Consider the following 23,831-nt stretch of genomic DNA (forward strand, 5'->3'; position numbering starts at 1 on the left):
AGTTCCCCTTTATTCACCCTCATTCCAATTCCACCGATATCCTTCTCTCCAATGTTACATTTCACTCTCCTTTCTATATCTGACACCCTTTTGCTTCCTTTACACCTCTCACCTTTGCCATTTATTCCACCCATCTACCAATCACCACCCCCCCCCTCCCCTCCTCATCTGTATTCACTTATCACTTGTCAGGCTCTGCCCCAGCCCAACCTCATTCCCAGCTTTCTACCCCCTACTTCTGAAGAAGGGTCCCCACCAAAAACGTCATCCGTCCATTCCTTCCACAGATGCAGCCCAATGCCACTGAGTTCCTCCAGCACTTTGTTTTAAAGCTGAGTATTACATTAGTTTGTGGATTGAACAAGTGTAATCAACATTACACAGAACTAGTGTTCAAGAAGGAACTGCGGATGCTGGAAAATCTGCACCCGCTGAGTTTCTCCAGTATTTATGTGTACCTTACACAGAACTACATTGATTGCTAAATGTAAGGAAGCCACATCCATTACCTTAAAGAAAGTGGATATGGTTTGCATATGTTTAATAATTCTACATAATCCATGTTCATTAAGATGCTATAGCAAGTGCAATGTATGCAATTGGTTGACAAACTAGAATAATTTGTAAAAACCAGTTCTAAATTAAATACAAATTCCTGTCTGCTTTTTTTTTTTGATTTTGTGGCCTGGAGAATATTTTATTTTTTGTATGCGGTGGATCGATAAGGTATTGTATTATTTTTGATTCTGTTTTTTGCTGCATTATTCAGCCTGTATATAATCCATGCAAGCTGTAAGAATAGATTCAAAGAACTTGGGGAAAGTTGTTACCTCTTGATGGCGGAGAGGAGTAAATATTCAAAGAGCTCTAGGCGGAATTCACAACCTGCATTCTAACTTTCAGTTTGTAGACAGTTTGACCAAAGCAGTCGTCAAAATGACTACTTCATCAGCCCAGCATGTATGTATGGAATATACCTCGAGTTAGTCATACTCAGGGTTGAGGAGGCTTACACTGGATTTTTTTTTCTGTCACTGTATGCTGTGTGGGAGGGAGCCATTACCTACTCTTGTTTATCTGATAATTGTGCAGTCTGCCAGTAGCTAACATGTTCTGCTGCAAATGTTTCAGCCCTAAATTGAAATGATTCATAAGCTTGTTAAAACATTTTATTTCCATGTGACTTCAAAGTTTACTCAATATACCAGATCAATGGGCATGATTTGGGAATCAAAATGTTGTGCCTGCCAATAGCATAGCTTCACCTTTTATCCCCACACTGAGATTTAACATACATGCTCAAAAGGTTTAAATTCTGCCAAAGGTCATTATCTTGCAACAAATAAAGATCAGTAGTCTTCAGTGTCACCGAGTCATTACATGTTACGATCCCAGTCTTTGTCACGTAATCATATAATGCCCCTGTCCCACTTAGGAAACATGAACGGAAACCTCTGGAGACTTTGCACCCCACCCAAGGTTTCTGTGCGGTTCCTGGAGGTTGCCGGAGGTTGCAGGTAGTGAAAGCAGGTAGGGAGACTGACAAAAACCTCCGGGAACCGCACGGAAACCTTGGGTGGAGCGCAAAGTCTCCAGAGGTTTCTGTTCAGGTTTCCTAAGTGGGACAGGGGCATAACAATCGTTTTCTCTTTGAGAAGCCGAACAAACTATTTACAGGTTAAGGTTAGGGATTTGTAATAGCTTGATAGGACTTGCTATTGAGGTACAACTGCTTCTCTCTAGTTTGACTACACGTTTCTTTCCACTCTAACTGCATGCACATTTTTACCCTTCCTCTCCTCTGAAGATGCCAGTTGTTTGATATGGTTCTAGGCGGGGAAAGAGAGGGCTGTCTCTATCTTGATCTGAATGATTTTTGGCAGCAATTGCACGGTAGAAGATTTAGCAGCTGAACTTGGTTCTATCCATACCCAATGTCAACAGTGCATTTCCAGCAGATTATTGGAAAGGGATATGGCTGCCTGATTTATTCGCTGGCCTGAGGATATTAAACCACAGGTACTCCTATTGTAATCACGGCTGAGAATGCTATCTCTATGCCTTCTCAATTGATCTCATAAAAATATATAAAATCATGAGAGGAATAGATCAGGCGGATGCACACAGTCTCTTGCCCAGAGTAGGGGAATCGAGGACCAGAGGACAGAGGTTTAAGGTGAAGGGGAAAAGATTTAATAGGAAACTGAGGGGCAACTTTTTCACACAAAGGGTGGTGGGTGTATGGAACAAGCTGCCAGAGGAGGTAGTTGAGGCAGGGACGATCCCAACATTTACGAAACAGTTTGACAGGTACATGGATAGGACAGGTTTGGAGGGATACGGGCCAAACGTGGGCAGGTGGGACTGGTGTAGCTGGGACATGTTGGACTGAAGGGCCTGCTTCCACGCTGTATCACTCTAACTCTATGGACATGTTTTTTGGCGCCATCACAGATTTCATGCGTTAATGTCCAAGCCCAACATACTTGAATTCTAAGGTAGACATACTTTCCGCGCATACTTGAATTCTATATAATTTTTAAGAAATACTGAGCAAGCTTTGAAGAAGTAAAGAATAACATGGTATCATTTTATTTGCTTTCTTCTCATGATGTGTGGTTCTAATGGAAATTCCAATTTTATTTAAGTTTGTGAAAACAAATCTCAATTTCTGCATATTGTGCTCAAGAATTTGACCCATTCTTGCCCTGGCCATCATCAATTTGCCCTGAAATCAAATTAGGCGTCTACGGAGAGTTAGCTACTGGCAGATGTTGCACCTTTGAAGGGTAAAGAATCTTTTTGAAGGGTTGTTCTACTACAGCAGTCTAAATCTATTCCCAAATCTCATTTGCATACAGTAATTTAAAAAAATTATTCGAAGACACAATATTTCCTATATAAGCCTACACAGTCAGCAGATTCAGCCTATTGGAATAGTAGTCTAACAAGGTCTGTATTAAACTGTACAGCATTATTATAACCCTTCCATTGAAAAAATATCAAAGATCGTAGCCATTGATACGAAAAATCCTGCAGGATTACTTGTGCTTTTCTCAGGTATGTATTATGTGTGGTGCTATTGTCCTGCTTATTGAAACAGCAAATTGTAAGAAAACACGTTAATAATGCTGAGAGTTTAAAATAAATGAAGACTACTGTGTAGGCTGATTTTTTTTGTAAAGGGATAGTGTCTCTAAATACCATGGAGGGAATTTAATTGTTGGATTTATAACAGAACAATGAATTGGGTGATTAATTTCTGTGCGTTTCCTGAAATTAAACAGCTTTGCTAAATTCATGCATGAATGTACACATGGTTGAACTTGCAGATAATTTATTTCAGTTCATTAGTGGTTGTACTAACAAGTACTTGTTTATTACATACCTTCATGCAGAGATTTACATGGTCTATTCAACCTGACTTTTTCTTGGTCGCTGCACCCACTTCAATCTAATATATGCAGGAAGAATGGTATTAACCAAAACCAGAAATTTGAGTCTATTGCCTTTTACATTAAAATAGTGTCAATGATTCTGTTTGGTCATTTGTCTTCCTGACAAGGTATGTAACAAACAAATGGTTTAGGAATCTCTTGGTGGAAATGTTGCATTTATTCATAATGATGCCCTCTCTCCTGGAACAGGACATTTTGATTATTCTTCTCTGTATAGAAATGCTTGATATCTATTTGAATTTCTGGGAAATTCTGATCACTAAATTTTCTTTCCCGTTTTATTTCCCAAATCCGGCATTAATACCTTGATGCTGTGAACAGACTGTTAAGGTAAGTCACATTTTGTACCTCTAACTGTACACTGTATTGAAGAGTTGAGACCTGTGGTTGTATTTAGTGGTGGGTCAGGCTTGTGGGACGAGTTGGGCTGATGGTCCTGCTTATTTCTATCCAGGTGTATCTAGATAGGCACAGAGTTCTCTTCAGCTTTAAGCTGTGTTGAAGAGGGCACTTTGATTACTACAGTAACAGAAATAATTGTGGCACCTGCCCTTTCCATTTTTTCTATTAGAAACATAGAAAATAGGTGCAGGGGTAGGCCATTTGGCCCTTCGAGCCTGCACCACAATTCAATATGATCACGGCTGAATATCCAAATCAGTACCCCATTCCGGCTTTTTCCCCACATTCCTTGATTCCCTTAGCCCCAAGAGCTAAATCTAACTGCCTCTATATCTTCCCTTTTCCTTTATTTAGATGAATGTTGGGGGGGGAACCTCAACGAAACACTCAGAATAGTGAAAGGCTTGGGTAGAGTGGATGTTTCCATTAGTGGGAGAGTCTAAAACTCAGTCTGAAAGTCATAGCCTCAGAATTAAAGGAAGTTCATTTAGGAGGGAGATGAGGAGGAATTTCTTTAGTCAGAGGGTGGTGAATCTGTGGAATTCTTTGCCTCAGAAGGCTGTGGAGGCAAAGACAGTGGATATTTTTAAGGCAGAGATATATTCTTGATTAGCATGGGTGTCAGAGATTATGGGAGAGGCAGGAGAATGGGGTTAGGAGGGAGGGATAGATCAGACGTGATTGAATGGCGGAGTAGACTTGATGGGCTGAATGGCCTAATTCTACTATTCCTTGTGATTTTATGACTCCTCCTATTCCTTGTGTATTTTATGTTTGTTTCTCATCCAAGTTCAACCCTCACTTCATTTGCGTGAATGGTTGCAAGCTTGCACAATCAAACATGCCCTTTTTATACTAATGTCACCATAAATGAGGAGCAGAGGCAGTGCCAAATAAGTGCTTACAATAACATTTCCCGGGGTGCAACCTTGTCTCCTTTTAAACCTGACTCAAGGCGCCCGTTTGTAGGTTGTCTAGTTGCAGACAGAACAGGCTTAAAACTGTCCAATATGATGTTTTATTTGGCCCATTCAATTCATCCCGACTCAAATGGATGACAGCATTGTTTACAATCTCCATCTCTTTGTCCATCATCCTTGACCTGTGAACTCACCTGCGAATCACATTCAGAACACCATAGACAAGGAAAGGAAAGTGGAGATTTTTTTTTCCTGAGATTAATTCATATAAAAGAGGAGAAAAATGAGCCCTGCAAAGTGTTTAAGTGTCAAATCTGTTTGGGTGAGGTGTGAGTTATAAGTGAGTTGCTTGTACAATTTTGCTCGGCTATTTCAAGGCTTCTTCGCAGAGTCAAGCCTTGTTTTAGCAGTTGAAATAGGACCATACTTGACATCAAGTTTTTTTTTTTTTAATAAAGACCCAATTTATTATTGTGAGCCTACAGTTGAAGATTGTTTATCCTGAAATGTCTCTGCATGATGCTGTCAACATTCGAGTTCTGCATCTTATGGGCACTGCATGTCTTTTTACGTATTTATGTTATAGCTGATTGTTATTTTGTTTCATACAGGAGGATGATTCAATCGATTGGTGGAGCAAGTTTTATGCATCTGTAGGAGAGCATGACCGATGTGGCAAATACCTTCAGAAAGGTTATGATATGCTGAAGGTAATGTGGGTTGGTCCTTTCATTGAGAATCTAGAATCCTACATGGAGCTTTGAAGTACTTTATGACTCTGATTGATAAATTGCACTATAAATACATAAGGAATGCAGGAAGAGAACCACAACTTAAATATTTTTAAAGTGCAGCTTCCACCTAGTTTCTTTAATGCCCAGGCCAAAAACAATAAGGAAAGTCTGAGAGTTAACTTTATAGAGGTAGTTACTCAATAATTGCCGCATAACTTTCTTTCACTTCAGCAAAATCATCTGGTTTCCCTCCTTTAAAGCCCTGTCCCACGGTACGAATTCATTCCAAGAGCTCTCCTAAGTTTTCCCTGATTCGAAATCGGAGATTTATGGTAATGGCCACTCGTCGGTACTTGAGGCTCTCGTGGACTTTTTTCAACATGTTGAAAAATCTTCACGAGTCTTCCCGTGCTTACCTGCCGTTAGTGAGTCTTCCCGAGTACCTGCCGTTAGCGTTACGAGTTGCTAAGAGACGTCCCCGAGCTCCGACGTACCCGCTACGTTCATTCTCCGTGCTTACCACAAGTTTTTTTTTTTTAAACTCGGGAGAGCTCTTGGAATGAACTCGTACCGTGGGACAGGGCTTTAAGGAATTGTTTAAAATTCCACTCTTCCACATTGCCCATATCTTCATATTTTGGAATAAGCATTTTTAGTTTTGTTTTGAGATACAGCAAGGAAACTCGAGTCCACATCAACCAGCGATGCCCGCACACCAACGCATTCCGGCAATTTCCAATTTTACCAAGTCAATTAACTTACAAACATGTATGTCTTTGGAGTGTGGGAGGAAACCGAAGCTCCTGGAGAAAACCCACGCAGGTCACAGTGAGAACGTGCAAACTCCGTCCAGGCAGCACCCGTAGTCAGGATCGAACCCGGGTCTCTGGCGCTGCAAGGCAGCAACTCTACCGCTACACCACCGTGCCGTCCCGAATTATTCCACAAACATTTCTAATCATCCCCAGAAGCATGATGCAGGACTGGGGATGATGTGGACATGTGTCAGAGCGCAGAGGTCTCACCACAATTGCCTTTCAGAGTATATGCAGTATGGTTTTGGATGCATGTGTACCCATTACGTGATGGTATTAAGGTCTATGTGTCCCTCCAAACAATGGTACATTTAAATTCTTATGCCCCGGATTGTACTTTTTTGTTTCCAAATGTTAAGCAGCATCATGAACAAGGTGTTCCTGTAGAGTTTGTTGATGCTTTTTCATGATTAGTGTTGATTTGTAATATAATTGTTTTGCTTGGTGCTTTCCTTTGAGCGAATTGTAGAATCCATGTTACTTTATTGATTAAGTTAGAAGAAACTGTGCAACCGGAGATACAGTTGGGTTCAGATCACAAAGGGTGGTACGGTGGATGAGTTGTCGCCTTACAGCGCCAATGACCTGGGTTCGATCCTGACTACGGGTGTTGTCTGTATGGAGTTTGTACGTTCTCCCCGTGACCTGCGTGGGTTTTCCCCAAGATCATCGGTTTCCTCCCACACTCCAAAGGTTCCTAGATTAATTAGCTTCTGAAAAATGTCCCTAAATGTGTAGGCTAGCACTAGCCAAAGAGCCTGTTTCCATGCTTTAAACTTATGACTTGCGTGAAAGGATTCAATGGTGAATGAACTTCAATTTAGGGCAAAGATTCCAAACCTACCAAGTTGTCTTGGCCTATTGCTTCCAGCATGATGCACAAATAACTGGTGGCATCAAATCTGTAATCCAGTAGCAAAACAAGCAGACTTGTGGGAATCCATCTGACAATTAGTGCCTAGCTCATTTCAACTTGCATTACATTTTGGGATACTCGAAGAGTCCAGATCATCCTATTTGAATGCATACAACATTAAATTGTGCAAACTTGTCTGAGAGCTGAGTTCAGGCCCTGTCCCACTTGGGCGTTATTTACGCACCATTTAAGCAACATCATTCTCCAATGACCTTCTGCTGAAAGCAGGCACGGAATACAATGAGTGTAGGAAGGAACTGCAGATGCTGGTTTAAATCGAAGGTTGACACAAGATGCTGGAGTAACTCAGAGGGACAGGCAACATCTCTGGAGAGAAGGAATGGGCGACGTTTCAGGTCGAGACCCTTCTTCAGACTCCAGAGATGCTGGCTGTCCCGTTGAGTTACTCCAGCACTTTGTGTCTATTATAGAATACAATGAGTTCATTGATGAGGGACCCATTGTTGCCAGCGGTGCTGCCCGCCTTGCTTTGTCGCCCATTTATAGCGTGCAAGCCATACCACAAATCTACGGATATCCTTGCCTTTGCCTTGAGTCCACAATTGGCAATTTTAGTGGCTCAGCCAAGGTCATAGATGAATGTCTTGGACCACTCGGGGGCATTGACTTGAATGCTGCAGACTTGCACTTCACCTGGAGTGGACCTTGCAGTTCATCCACAGTTTATGGTAAAGGAGGACAGGTATCGCCTGCTTTGGTTCACAGTCTTTGAAATAGTATGTGACAGCAGGGGCATATTCATCTCGGTTAGCCACAGATTCCTTGAATCCACGGACCAGTTCACCAACTCCGAAGGGTGTCATCGATTTCCTCAAATTAGCACTGCAAGATTTTCTGTACCCGATCCATGAGCTTCTGCTTGTAAGCAGGGAGTTGAAGTACAGCCAGGTGATCAGATTTACCAAAGTGCAGACTAGGAATGGAGCAGTATGCATTGTTGATGGCTGTGTAGCAGTGGTCAAGGGTGTTTAGGCCTCTAGGCAGGAGATGAGCTGATAGCACTTTGGCAGCATGTTCTTGAGGTGGGAATGATTGAAATCTTTGGCTATTACGAGCACTGCCTCGGGGTACTGCCTCTCAAGGAGATAGTGTGCAGTTCCCTTTAGAAATTTAGAAAGCAGACCCTTACACCCTTAACCTTGCCCAAGCCCCATGTAGCGAGAAGCTCTCGGGTTGAATGGCACAATCAGATGAGTCAGGGGTGAACAGAGCACACAGCAGACCCTCAGTTCTCTAAGGTAAGTAAGTCTAACTTTGTGGACTAGTTAGAAAAAAGATACTTCATTCGACAATTGCATCCTATTTGTTGAATGTTGCACTCTGATGGTTTGTCAATGAAAGCTGAGAAAGCCCGTGGATTGTCACCTTGTCGTGGTGGAGAAGCTTGTGTGGACCTGAGATCCTGAGAGCGATGCCGTCTGGAGCAATGCTCCTGGTAGGGCCACCCATGGCGGTAAGGTCGAGGGGGAGGTCCCTGACAAAGGGCAATCCAACCAAGACCTCAACGGCGCAACATGCGGAGGCTGATGGCTGACTTTAGTGGAGCGTCACAACGGCGGGAACGGCGGATGAAGGCTGCAGCAGAAAAGGGTCTCCGGTCGTCTTGGACCCCATGCCACTGGATCCTGACCCAGATCTGTCAAGAATCGTGTGGTGGCTGTCTGTGCACCAGTCTCCCCACGTCAAACAAAGTCACGCACAGGCGTCCTCCATGGGAGGACAGTCATAGGTTTCTAGTGACCGCCGATGATGAGAAAGCCCAAGGTACCCATATTAGTGCAGTAATTCAGTGTTCCCTTGTCGGAAAATCATCTAGATTCTTGATCAGTACGGGTGTCAGGGGTTATGGCGATAAGGCAGGTGAATGGGGTTAGGATGGAGAGATAGATCAGCCATGATTGGAGTAAACTTGATAGGATGGAGCTCCCAGGTGGAGTCGATTTGAAGGGCTGAATGTCCCAACACTGCTCCTATTACTTATGACCATATGATCTCTGAGATAAGTATTAATTAGAATATATATGCTATGTATCTATTGAAATACGGATGAACTGTTACTAGTTGTTGCCTCAAGTGGACATGCACTTTCGACACCAGTAACTGAATTGTTAGCAAAAGGTTGTTGGCCTTGAACTGTGGCAGCACAAAGAAACAATGGCTTCTGCTCCGGTGACCGTGCAATGTGTACACACCTATCTGTAAATAATGTGGAGTGGGTTTAAAATTGGCTTGGGTATCCACTTCAGACAAATGTAACCGCAAATTGGATATCTATGAATCCAGCCATGCGTAGAGCTAATATCTAGTACATTATCCAACAAAAACAACATTCTTTTACGGTGACACGGTGGCGCCACGGTAGAGTTGGTGCCTTTCAGCGCCAGGGACCCAGGTTCAATCTCGACTAGGGGTGCTGTCTGTATGGAGTTTGTACATTCTCCCCGTGACATGCAAGGGGTTTCTCTAAGATCATTGCTTTCCTCACATAGTCCAAAGACGTGCAGGTATATGCGTTAATTAGTTTTGGTATCATTAAGTTGTCCCTAGTGTTAGTGTGCAGGGATTGCTGGTCACCGTGGACTCAGTGGGCTGAAGGGCCTGATTCAGTACCGTATCTCAAAACTAACCCGACAAAAATATGGTGCATGCAATTTACATAGCTAAAGTGCCTGGTTAAACCTGCCACACAGCCGTTCAGTCCAAAAATGGTTGAATATGTTCCATTCCAGGAAAGAACTCATTTCATTCATATTGTGTTTTTGTACCAAGAACGAATGCTCCATGATCAAATTTCTAGGCAGGTTAAATATTTTTTTTTCTAATTAAAATAATTTGTGGATGCGGCCTAATTCTTCTAATGGAGCAGACCATGTTTCCCTTTAGCCACCTGGTCTACATCCCCCTTGAACTACTGCGTGTGTGCGGGCAAACACTGAGGGGAGCTGGAGGTCAGACACTGAGGCATTGCCTCCAGCAACGCAGCACCAAGGTGCTAAAGGGAGGAGAGTGGAGACACTGCACACCTGCCCCGCGACTGGGCATGAAGGCCCTGTCCCACTTGTGTGTCCTTGGCATGCAAATTACGCGACCTCCTGGTCGCGTTGGGCTGCACGGCATCGTATGGCCACGAGGGGCCGGTCCCACTTAGAAGCGCGGAGGGGTATGTAGTTGTGCGCGACTTGTCTTAAAAGGGGGAGAGATGGAGGAGGGGGCTCCGAACTTTTTGTAGTGAACGAAATCTTCGCTGGCCAACGGCCTGTCGCGTAACTGACGGCCAAAGTGGGACAGGCCCAAGACCCTGGCGTGACGCAACGTCTCACCTTCAACAGCAGCAGAAGCAGACAAACGATCATTGAACTCAGCCTGGGGCTCACGGCCGTTGCGGTCCTGATCCGCCCCCACTTCTACTCCCAGAGCGGGGCCAAGAAAATTGAAGATAGACACAAAATCGTGGCATTGTGTTTGGCACCAACGTTGTGAGCTGTGATTCTGGTGCTGTGAAGCAGAGTGGTGAATTCCTCCGTCACCATCAGTGGGAATGGTCGAGAGATTCATCGTTTTGGCATATAGTTTTACCTCGGACCAACCTCAATGAAGCTCTGGCCAAGAAAACGCCCCAACATCTCTACTGCCTCAGAAGTTTGCACCACAGCTTCCTTTGGCAACGGCTGTGCCCAAGAACGCATCAAATGACAGAGTTGTGGCTGTGGCCCAGTGCATCACATAACCTGCTCCTCCTTATAGAAACTTAAACAATTCTTAAGGGGTTGGACAGGCTAGATGCAGGAAGGTTGTTCCCAATGTTGGGGAAGTCCAGAACAAGGGGACACAGTTTAAGGATAAAGGGAAAGTCATTTAGGACTGAAATGAGAAAAACATTTTTTACACAGAGTGATGAATCTCTGGAATTCTCTGCCACAGAAGGTAGTTGAGGCCAGTTCATTGGCTATATTTAAGAGGGAGTTAAATGTGGCCCTTGTGGCTAAAGGGATCAGGGGGTATGGAGAGAAGGCAGGTACAGGATATTGAGTTGGATGATCAGCCATGATCATATTGAATAGCGGTGCAGGCTCGAAGGGCCGAATGGCCTCCTCCTGCACCTATTTTGTATGTTTCCATGTTTCCTGCCCATCGACTCCATCTACACTTAACCTTAGCTCAGGAAAGCAGCCAATATAAATCAAGGGCCAATTACACCCTCAACATTCCCTCTTCTCTCATCTCTTGTCGAGCATAAGATACAATAGACGAAAGCATGAACAGCTTGGGGCAAATCTTTAGGGTGGCATGGTGGCTTAGCAGTGAAGTTGCTGCCTGGCAGCTCCAGGGACCCGGGTTCGATCCTGAATATGGGTGCTGTCTGTGCAGAGTTTGTAGCTTCTCCCTGTGAGTATGTGGGTTTTCACCAGATGCTCCGGTTCCAGTCCACACTCCAAAGATGTGCAGGTTTGTAGGTTCATTGGCTTTGGTAAAATTGTATATTGTCCTTGGTGTGCAGTGTGTGGAGTGATTGCTGGTCGGCATGGACTTGATGGGCCCAAGGGCCGGTATCCCTGCTGCATCTCTAAAGGCTTCTTCCCCACTGATATCAGACTATTGAATGAAGCTCTCGAAAGCTAAGGCTGTAGTCCTCAACTCCTAATCTACCTTGTGTTTAAGAGGGAACTGCAGATGCTGGAGAATCGAAGGTTACACAAAAAAGCTGGAGAAACTCAGTGGGTGCAGCAGCATCTATGGAGCGAAGGAAATAGGCAACACGTTGCCTATTTCCTTCGCTCCATAGATGCTGCTGCACCCGCTGAGTTTCTCCAGCTTTTTTGTGTAACCTCCTAATCTACCTTATTGTGACTCTTGCACCTAGATGTGCAAATGATATCTAGCAGTGGCACTTTAAAGCTGTAAAATATTTTAATTAGGATTAATATCGGTTACCGAGGCTATTTATATGCTATTGTCAGTTGGATTCTAAAGGTCTGTTTTCCACCTTCACTTGAAATTGAGAGTGGTTGACGTTTTGCATTGCCTGCAGACATACAGCTATCAACGCAATTAAGAGGAATGATTTTGAAACTGTCAGTGCCTGGACATTTTCAGATTACACCTGGCCCTGTCTGTTGTCACTAATCAGTCCCACGCCAGCCAGCTTCCATCTAGATAAGATGATTTCTGCCCTGCAGACAGAAAGTGAAGTGGAGTGGTTAGTGATAAGAGTGCTTCTTGTGTCTTTCTCTTTTAATTTGACGTCCTCCACTTCCCTCCCAACAGGTGTATGACACAGAACTGGAGAATGTCCCTGAATTCAAGAAGCTGACTGATTTCTGTCAGACCTTTAAACTCTTCCGAGGGAAAACGGAGGATGATGAAGACCCATCAGTTGTGGGTGAATTTAAGGTAGTCTTTTTCTTTCAAATCAAATGCAGACACATGTGGCCCCATGATCCACTGTTTTTAAATATGTTCTGCTCAGTGGCGGACTGGGTCTAAAAATATTGGTTGCCAGGAGACAAAGGGGGCCCACTTCATCAGGGGCCCACTTGCCATCGGGCAAGCTGACACTCTGGCCAGTCCGCCACTCGTTCTGCTTCGGTACTTGCAATTTATCAGGTTGGAGGCTAAAGGGCCTGTCCCACTTTCACAACCTAATTCGCAACCTTTTTTACTCGTGGACATTTTTCATCAGGCTAGAAAAAACGCCCCGACCTACTTGATGCCACGAGTACCTACGACTAGCATCACGGCCTGCTACGACCTACCGACGACCTCCTACGACCTCGTGACGACCATGCTGCGAGTACGAGTCAAGGGCAAACTCGGCAGAGGTCGTGAATTAGGTCATGAAAGTGGGACAGGCCCTTCATTCTGCAATTTAATTCAGCATGTTTACATGCCTTTAATACAAGATGGACCAAAATGTGTTCTTCTTCCAAAAAATATTCCAATGGGATAACTAAAAGCAGGGTCCAAACTCAATATTGTCTGTCCATCTCCCTCTATAGATGCTGCCTGAACAGCTGAGTTCCTCCAGTACTTGAGGTCTGAATACAGATTTAACAAGTGGCCTGAGTATGGACTCAAAATGCTGGAGTAACTCAGCCGGTCAGGCAGCATCTGTGGAGAAAAGGAATAGGTGACGTTTTGGGTCGAGGCCCTTCTCCAGACCGAGAGTCAGGGGAAAGGGACACGAGAGCTATGGACGGTGATGTGGAGAGATATAGAATGAATGAAAGATACAAAAACGTAACGATGATAAAGGAAACAGGTCATTGTTAGCTGTGGGCAAGGTGAGAATGAGTTACGGACAATGAGACTCAACAAGACGACTTTAAGGCTACAACAACTTTGGTGTGGGGAGGGATGGAGAGATTATAGCTGGCCCTTTTGCTCTGCTGTCACGCAACAAAACAGAGAGTCTGAGACGGAATTTCTTCCCACAGGCCATCAGGACTGTAAACTGATCTCACCAGGGCGTAAATACTGTTGAATCTTTTTTTTAAATGTAAATACTGGTTCTGTTCTGTTGTTTTGCACAATCCCGCAGGCATTGCCATTTTCATTTCACTGTACATCTTGTATGTGTATGTGATAAATAAAGTTGACTTGACTTGAGAGAGGGGAAGCAAGGGTTACTTGAAGTTAGAGAAATCATGAATCATGCCGCTGGATTGGAAGCTGCCCAAGCGAAATATGAGGTGCTGTTCCTGCAGATTTGGCTGCACTGACTTTCTTAAACAACTGGCTAATATGCCAGCAAGAGATATGCCATTCATCAGTTAATACTTACAGTACAAACTGTTTCATTTGTTCATTTGCTGGTGAAATTGCCACATTGCTGTGGTCTGGCATCACCAGCTTTGGAGTAAAATAATTGCAGCTATTTATAAATGGAACCCTTTCTGTAAAGATGATCGGGAAATGCCACAAATTTGTTTCAATGAATTATTTATGCATCTGGCGTTCTTAAAGTTTTGTTTCAATTGCTTTGCAGGGTTCCTTCAAAATTTACCCTTTAAGTGATGATCCAGGTATTAAAATGCCTCCACGTCAGTTTGCAGAGCTTCCCGATAGTGGAACGCAAGAATGTTTGGTGCGAATCTACATAATTCGGGCTATTGACTTGCAGCCGAAAGATAGTAACGGCAAGGTGAGAAACTTAAATCTGTTATTTAATGTGCATTCAATCTGCTGGCATCGAAGCATAGTATGGCTGTACTTGGGGAAATCCAAAAGCTGCAGTACTTCCAAATGCAATAACAGCATTGCAATGATTAACAAGTCTGTAATGCAAGAATTTCAACTTTATGGGTCGCTTTTCCTATTTAACAACCCTCGTCCCTCCATGAAGATGTTTTAGTTATGAGTTACCCAGTCACTGGTACAACATTTCCATTGATTATATGTGACAGTGCTTTTTCTTCTTGCGTATGGCGTGCACAGCCTAAAGTTGGAGGACACCTTGTTCTATTTGATTGTGCATGCCAAGTTGATTGCATTCGTTGAAACAGGGCGGACCACGTGTATGTTGCAATCTCCCCCCCCCCCCCTGACAGTGCTTCTGATGCCAGAAAAAGATTTTCACCAAAATTCAACTTGTTCACCATTCAGCTTATTCAGCAATGCAAATTTGAAAAAAATAAATTGCTTTCATTTTCAGTTTGAGTTTTAGGTGGGATTTTTGGCGATACAAATGCCATCGTCTTGACTGCTGCTTGTGATTGGATGTGCACAATGGCCAAAATGCCCTTCTACTCGTCCTTGTCTATATATTTTTACCCATGTGACCTATTTCCTGTCGGACAGATCTGTTGCATTAATGTTCATCTAAAATTATTTTTCTTTTAGTGTGACCCATTTGTGAAGGTCAGCTTGGGTAGAAAATCAATAGAAGATCGAGATAATTATGTACCCAAGACATTGAACCCAGTGTTCGGCAGGTAATACATAGATAAATTATCTCCTGTTTAGTGCATGTTCAATCGAAGTGGTCTTATCTTCGATAAGTTCGATGAGTATCTTTTAGAGTCATGGTCGTACGGCATGGAAACAGGCCCTTTGGCCCAACTTACCCACACCGGCCATCATGTTGCATCTACACTAGTCCCACCACCAGCCCATATATCTCTAAACCTGTCTCATCCATGCAAGAGCGGATCTCGCTATAAAAACAAGGAGGGGACGGGGGACACAATTTTTTGGCTCAACTGCCTGCGCACACTCGCTCGCGAGGCTTCGGAGGCTCAATCCAGCGCCAAATGCAGCTCAACTGCCTGTCTCGCCGGCACACCAGCGCTGCTTCTCCACGCTGGCCATATTTCCCGCAAGCCCAGGCAGAGTTGAGCTGGGTTTAGCGCTGTTTCACTGCGCTGACTGTGGGCCTGGAGGCACAACTCCCGTCTGTCTCCTCTGGCCACCCGTGGGGGGGGCACTCGGGACAGCGCCGGAGACCCGGCCGGGATCGATCCTGCCTGCAGATGAGGCGCAGGTCTGTGCTACATCTCCCTCCTCCAATCATCGCGCCCTCGATCATCGGTCCCACCCCCACTGCCTCGCGGAAAGCGGAGATATTAAAATTGGGATCACAAAAACTTGGGGGGTGATGTCCCCCCACCTCTCAAAACATGGGGGGGGGGACGCGTCCCCTCTGGCCCCCCCCCCCCCGGGTTTTCCGCCCCTGTTGCGATGGACCCTGCCTCAACGACATCCTCCGGCAGCTCGTTCCCGACACCCACTTCCCTTTATGTGGGAAAAGGAACCCCTTGGGTTCCTATTAAATCTTTTCCCCCCTCTCCACAAATCTGTCCTCTGGTCCTCGATTCCCCAACCCTGGGAAAGAGATTCTGCGTCTACCGATCCATTCATCTCATGATTTTGTACACCTCTATAAGATCGCACTCATCCTCCTGTGCTCCATAACCCACTCAACCTCTCTCCTATACCCCAGCCCTTGGGTCTTGGCAACATCCTCGTCGATCTTCTCTGCACCCTTTCCAGCTTCGCACCGCCTTTCCTATAACATGATGCCCAGGACGGAACACAATGCTCCAAATGCAACCTCACAGAAGTCTTATTTAACTGCAACACGACCTCCCATCTTCTGTGCTCAGTACTCTGACTGATGGAGGCCAATGTGCCAAAACTCTCTTTGACCATGCTATACCCTGTGGCGCTACTTTCAGCAAGCTATGTATCTGCACTCCTAGATCCCTCTGCTGTCCAACACTGAGACTGTGTTGGTCCAGCCCATGTTTGCCTTTCCAAATGCAACATCTCACCTGTCTATGGATGAAATTCCATTGACCATTTAAAAAATAGCAACAAGTCCTTCAGCCCACCGAGTTGACCATGACCAACCATCTCCCACTGGTTTTATATTCTCACACTTTCACATGTATACCCTAAAAACGAGGGGGATTTTACAGAAGCACCCTGCGGAAACTCACGTTATCTCAGGCAGCAGAAGATGCGATCTCCAGGCAGATGTCACTGGAGGTCAGGATTGAATCTGGTCCCTGGTACCGTGAGGCAGCAGCTTTACCAATTGCTCTGCCCAAAGATTCAGATTCAGATTCATGGACAGAAATGCATGGACAGAAATTTGAAGAGACTTGAGAACTTTCTGTAACTTCCCGGAGATTTATCTAATACGAAGTAATCAAAAGAATATTATGAATAGCATTTAAAGATTTGTTATAGTTTTTCTGGCAAAGAGCATTGTTTTTTAAATTGGGATCAGTTCCAAATAACTTGGGAGGCAAAAAATTGTGTTTTTTTCCCTTTGTTTGATGGTTAGAGTGAAAGCAAATGATACTTATTCAGCTACAAAAATGGATAGAAAGATCTACTTAGTCTTTAGACAAATGTAAAATGCTGGAGTAGCTCAGGCAGTAGGGACAGGCAGCATCATGGAGAGAAGGAATGGATGAAGTTTTAGGTCGGGACCCTTCTTCAAACCTACTTAGTCTTTGACAAGCTCTTCTCAAATGAAAATTGCCCTGTAATTATCAGAGCTCCGAGCAGTCTTATTTTCCTAGTTTGATTGTCAAGAAGGTCTCTTGTCATTCAAGTTGAGATTACTCATCTCATCCTTGAGCAGGCATGAAAGGTAATACTTTGTGGCTAAATGCATATTCCTAGATGCATATTCTAACTTTTTTTGGAAAGCAAAATGTTGTGATGAGCAATGTTGTGAGTAAAAAGTCCAAATCCTTACTTTAGAAAAAACACAGCATTGGTTGGAGAAATGATCACCACTGTATTATTTTCCAGGATGTTTGAGATTAGTTGCAATATACCGACGGAGAAAGATCTCAAAATTGCACTCTACGATTTTGATTTGTTGTCACGTGATGAGAAGGTTGGGGAGACCATTATTGATTTGGAAAACAGACTTTTATCACGCTTTGGAGCTTGTGCTGGATTGCCTCAATCATATTACATGTGAGTACTGAAGATGTATTAACTGTAGACTTTTGTATTTTTCAATGTTTTCTCTCCGCCCTGATATTTAGATCCTGGAATATGGTTTATTGAGGCCTGAATCAATCTTGGGAATGGAAGTGTCGGAAGGATCTGCAGTTTAAACCATAGATTGACACAAAAAGCTGGAGTAACTCAACGGGTCAGACAGCATCTCTGGAGAGAAGGAATAGGCCGAGACCCGAAACATCACCTGTTCCTTTTCTCCAGAGATGCTGACTGATCTGCTGAGTTACTCCAGCTTTTTGTGTCTATCTTTTGGATTAGATGTAATGCTTAATGTTGGCTATGGTCACGAGCAGGTGCTTCATAAAAAATCAGTTCTTCCCTTCTGTGCATTACAAACACCCATTCTTGGACAATAACTTGGATAATAAAAAAAACAAAGATATTTCTCCCAATTTTGGCTTTGTTAAATGGTTGAAGTAAAGAGTTCTTATTGATCGACATAATGTTTACTGAAATAAATTTATCGTGTGACGTGTGTTGATGGGATCTTTCATCTTTAAGGGCGTGTCCCACTTTCACGACCTTTTTTTACTTGTGGACATTTTTCATCAGGCTAGAAAAACGCCCCGACCTACTTGATGCCACTTGCTACCTACGACTAGCATCAAGGGCCTGCTATGACCTACCTACGACCTCCCACCACCTCGTGACGACCATGCTGCGAGTACGAGTCACGGGCAAACTCGGCAGAGGTCGTGAATTAGGTCACGAAAGTGGGACAGGCCCTTTAATCGGATCAAACATTATTTTTGTTTCTGTGTGGTTGATTTGGATGCGAGTCACTGAATTACGTTTTTTCTTCTTCTTTATAAACAGTTCCGGAATAAATGCCTGGCGTGATCAGCTGAAGCCATCCCAGCTGCTGCACAATTTGGCCAAGATGAAGGGCCTTTCTCCGCCTGTGATCTCGAGCACCAGCCTCTCCTACAATGGTCAGGAATACGTGCTAAGTGAAATTGGTAAGTGCTTTTGCCACAGAAAAGTGTCAGAAAGATAATATTCATAATAATTCTCAAATGAGGAAAGTGAAATTATTGTACATCGAATGTGCACCAGTTCAAATCAAAGCTTATTAATTGTTTTACTGAAAGCCTTTGTTCTAAACTACAGGAACTGTGCTGTTAGTACAAAGGAAAATGTTTGCATTGTTCTTTAAGCAAAATTATCCAGTGCAGCAGCAAGATGTGCTAAGTTAGAAATCTAAACTTGGTATTGAATAGTAATGTCACACGGCGCATTAGTTAACTGCAACCAGGGAGCAGTAGATTTGTTTTTAAAATAAAGACATGAGGTGCTGGAGTAACATGAAGTGTCAGGAGAACATGAATAGGCAACGTTAGGGTTAGTGTCCCTTCTTCAGGCTGATTGTGTCCCTTTGTGTTTGTGTCGTGTCTCTTCTGCACACTGTTTGTCTTGGGGGGTGGGGTATACAAACCTGGACAAGAGGTGGGGGCAGGACAACATCAGATTTGTGATGGACAGAAGCATGAAACATAGAAAATAGGTGCAGGAGTAGGCCTTCGAGCCAGCACCGCCATTCACTGTGATCATGGCTGATCACCCTCAATCAGTACCCCGTTCCTGCCTTCTCCCCATATCTCGTGACTCCGCTATCTTTAAGAGCTCTATCTAACTCTCTCTTGAAAGCACCCAGAGAATTGGCCTCCACTGCCCTCTGAGGCAGAGAATTCCACAGATTCACAGCTCTCTGGGTGAAAAAGTTTTCCTAATTTCCATTCTAAATGGCCTACCCTTTATTCTTAAACTGTGGCCCCTAGTTCTGGACTGAACCAACATTGGGAACATGTTTCTTGCCTCTAGCATGTCCAATCCGCTTAATAATCTTATGTTTCAATAAGATCCTCTCTCATCCTTCTAAATTCCTGCGTTTATAAGCCCAGTCGCTCCATTCTCTCAGCATATGACAGTCCAGCCATCGCGGGAATTAACCTTGTGAACCTACGTTGCACTCCCTCAATAGCAAGAATGTCCTTCCTCAAATTTGGAGACCAAAACTGCACACAATACTCCAGGTGTGGTCTCACTAGGGCCCTGTACAACTGCAGAAGGACCTCTTTGCTCCTATACTCAACTCCTCTTGTTATGAAGGGTGGGAAGGCGATGAGTAAACCAAGAATAGTGAAGGGAGTGGCGTGTGCTGAATGGAATGGAGATGGGAAGGTGCGACTGGTGGGAGAATCACTTTGAAGGTGGTAGGAATGTTGGAGGATGATGTGTGGATGCAGACGGCGGTGGGGTGAAAGGCAAGGACGAGGGATGAAGATTTCTGTTGTCGAGGACAAGAAAATGCTCAGTAGCATTTGTGAAAATTGCAAGTATGTCAGCAAACAACTTGGAAGGTAAAGAGAAAATAAGCCCAAGATGTATTCGACTAGATCCCAAGCACTTATAGTCCAACTTGAAAATGCAGCAATTGTATCGTGTCACTTTGTGCCTTTCATGGGTTTTAAGTTGGTATCAAAGTATTTTCTTGTCCTCCCTAACATCATCAAGCTGCACTTTTCCCCCACTCTTTGTATGTTTGGGGCAGAGGATAGTATTGGTGTCTTGCTGGCCGGTTTTACGATACGACTTGATACGATAGAACTTAATTTATCCCAGGAAGGAAATTGATCTGCCAACAGTCATACATGAAACGTGAAATTAAAGTGACGAGTGGAAAGGATTGGGGATGTCAAAGATTTGGGGGGGGGGTCGGTCTACCCCACTTCAGAAGGGGACGGAGTTGTACAGTTCGATAGTCAGATCTAGCCCTGGTCGGGTAACTCTGCTGTGCTGGTCCCAATGTTCATATGGCCTTCTGATCGAGCAAAGGTGACTTCAGTGAATTTGGACAAGTTGATGTACACACTATCACATTTTGTTAGAGTGGAATAGAATTGCCCTTTAATAAGGAAAGTACACTTTTTTGAATACTGTAGGTAGTTGCATAGATGAGGATGTCATTTCAGCTGACTGTCAATGTTTGAATTAAGTTACAATCATAGTCTGTGAATAATGTAAGAATGTTTCATGTCTAAGCCTGTTTTTCTTGCAATATTTTCTTTTTGTTGTTGATGGCGTGTAAAATTGAAGCTGAAGAGTTTTAAGATGAGTTCATGTTTGTTTTTTGAGGCTTTAAATGCAAAACAGGATTGGGTTCAAGCAACAGATTTGGCTCGGCATTGAAAGTTAGACTCGTGGTTATGCTCATATTCTTTTGTGTCCTTGAAATTGTAACATGTTGAGGCATTTATGTGGAGATACTATGTGTATGCTTGATTGAAAGAGTGCATACTATCCTTCCACAGTCTGTAGCAACTGTATTGTATATGACTGCCTTTGTAAAAGCCCTGTCCCACGGTACGAGTTCATTCCAAGATCTCTCCCGAGTTTCCCCTGATTTGAACTCAGCGATTTACGATAATGGCCACTCGTCGGTACTCGGGGCTCTCGTGGACATTTCTCATCATGTTTGATCTATGCCCCCCCCCCCCCCCCCCCCCCCCCCATTCTCTGTGCCTATCCAAAACCCTGTTAAACAGCCCAGTTGTATCTGCCTCCAACACCACTCTTGAGTGTATTCCAGGTACGCACCACCCACTATAAAAAAATATCTGCCCCGCCCATCCCGTTTAAATGGTTCCCCTCCTACCTTAAAGCTATGTCTAGTCTTTGACATTTCCAATCTGGGAAAAAGATTCAGACCGGCCCTATGTATGTCCGATAGCCCAGTTGTTGGTGGTTGTGCAGTAGCAAGCAGAATCAGGAAAAAAAAAGAATCGGGTCTCTCCTCACTTATTATCAACTTCTTGCCTATGGCGTGCACAGCCTAAAGCTGTAGGACAACTTGTTCTATTTGATCTTATTTGATTGTGCACGCCGGGTTGATTGCATTCGTCGAAACAGGGCGGAATGCAATCTCCCAACCCTCCTCACCTATCAAGTTCCAGAGGAAAAAAATCAGTTTGTCCAACTTCTCCTTGTAGCTAGTACCCCATTGTGGTTGCATCTCCTCAGCACCCTCTCCAAAACCTCCACATCCTTCCTGTAATTCAATCTCGGCTAGAGTTGCCAACTGTCCCGTATTAGCCGGGACATCCCATATATTGGGCTAAATTGGTTTGTCCTGTACGGGACCGCCCTTGTCCCGTATTTGACTGCTGCTACTCGGGTCGAGGGGACTGTCGGGTCGGAAGGCCGCGTCCGGCCCCGCCTCACCTGTCCCGATGTAGTGCAGCCCATGGAGTGCAGCAGCAGCGCCTCGCCTGTTGGATCTTTGCTTACCGCCGACACCACCGCTCCTCCTAATGGCCGATCATCGGTTCAAGAATTGGATGGAGTGCCGGACTTTGCATGCGATGTCGCGTGGGCCAAAACCCCTCAGCTGCCCGCTGGCTGGGCTTTATGTGCAGTCCAGCACCCGGGCCAACTCATCATTCGCCCAGCCATGGCCGAGTCGGTCAACGAATTGCCGTTGGGAATTTGTCCCGTATTTTGACCTTTTGTCCCTTATTTGGGAGTGAGAAAATTGGCAACACTAATCTCCGCCTAGGGCCAATGGGATTAGTCAAAACATAAACTCGCCCTTTCCTCAATGCTGTTTGATTTGCAGGAAATATCATATGTTTATAAAAACGTTTTTTATAAACAGCAAGTTAGGAATGTCAATTGACCAGAACTGCACGCAAGGCTCCAAATGCGGCCTAACCGATATCTTGTACAACTGCATCATGATTTCCTCTCTCTAACTCTCAATGTCCCGGCCAGAAAAGGCAAACATACCACACGCTGTCCACTTGTGTTGTCACTTTCAAGGAACTATGGACCTGGATCCCCCAAGATTACTCTGCACACTTTCCATTCAATCTCCCAAAGTGCAGCAACTGTTTCTTGAGTGATTTCACTACCAGAAAATGGAGTTAGGAGGGAGAGATAAATCGGCCATGATTGAATGGCAGAGTAGACTTGATGGGCCGAATGGCCCAATTCTGCTCCTATCACCTATGACCTCACTCCATTATGACCAGATCCCCAGTATTGTAAAACTGTCAGAACATTTTTTTAATGGTTGCTTTGATTAGATTCAACTTTTCTTCACTGCGGAAAGAATTGCCGCTGGAAGTACAAATGAGTGATGAATGTCTGTTTGTGAGCAGTGTACACTTACTTTGACAGCCAAGAGATTTATTGATGCTATCATCATCCAACATTCATAACTTCCTGTGGTTTTTTTTTTTGAAGTTTTCTAAAGATATGAAATTTCCTGCAGATTAATCAGCGTTGAGGAAAAAACAAGTTTATGTTTGGACTTATCCTTTGTCCCATAGCTGAAATTAAATTATCATCTTGGAGCCAATCTGATTTGGAGTTTGAGCTGGATTTGAGTCCCATTCCATTGATGAGACTAAACAGTTACACCAGCAGTACTGGCATAGGGCTGCATTGTTGAATGTATTAAAGATGGACACAAAATGCTGGAGTAACTCAGCGAGGAAGGCAGCATCTCTGGAGAGAAGGAATGGGTGACGTTTCGGGTCGAGACCCTTCTTCAAACTGATGGTTAGGACCCTTGTTGAATGCTTTGTCGTCCACATGCAATGTTGGGCTTGAAGCCCATCTATCTTCCATTGAGGGCCTCAAGAATCCCAGAGCATTACCTGAAAACTGGGAGATTTTCTGCTGACTAGTTTAGTTTAGAGATACAGCGCGGAAACAGGTCCTTTGACCCACTGGGTCCACGCACCGACCAGCGATCCTCGCACATTAACACTATCCTATACCCACTAGGGACAATTTTTTTTTACATATACCAAACCAAATAATCTACAAACCTGTACGTCTTTGGAGTGTGGGAGGAAACTGACGATCTCTGAGAAAACCCACGCAGGTCACGGGGAGAATGTACAAACAGCCGTACAAACAGCACCCGGGTCTCCAGCACTGCATTTGCTGTAAGGCAACAACTCTACCACCGTGACTGCCTAGTTGAATATTTATGTGAAACACAATTATTGCTTTAATAGCAAGGTAAATAACAAGATCATTGTCTGGGATTTTCCCATGTAAAGGTTGGCTGCTAT

The 23,831-nt window shown here is 44.1% G+C and overlaps 1 protein-coding gene across 1 annotated transcript in view; it reads left to right on the top strand.

Annotated features, from left to right (window-relative positions):
• Positions 1-23,831, top strand: part of LOC129703906 (myoferlin-like) — a 329,673-nt gene that overhangs the window by 190,772 nt on the left and 115,070 nt on the right. The window contains exons 38-44 of the mRNA XM_055646609.1: positions 2,252-2,263; positions 5,392-5,490; positions 12,532-12,657; positions 14,252-14,407; positions 15,106-15,197; positions 17,530-17,700; positions 18,565-18,707. Of these exons, the coding sequence (XP_055502584.1) occupies positions 2,252-2,263; positions 5,392-5,490; positions 12,532-12,657; positions 14,252-14,407; positions 15,106-15,197; positions 17,530-17,700; positions 18,565-18,707 (799 nt within the window). The remainder of the gene's footprint in view (positions 1-2,251; positions 2,264-5,391; positions 5,491-12,531; positions 12,658-14,251; positions 14,408-15,105; positions 15,198-17,529; positions 17,701-18,564; positions 18,708-23,831) is intronic.

Source organism: Leucoraja erinacea, chromosome 15 (assembly GCF_028641065.1).
Source record: "Leucoraja erinacea ecotype New England chromosome 15, Leri_hhj_1, whole genome shotgun sequence".
NCBI lineage: Eukaryota > Metazoa > Chordata > Chondrichthyes > Rajiformes > Rajidae > Leucoraja > Leucoraja erinaceus.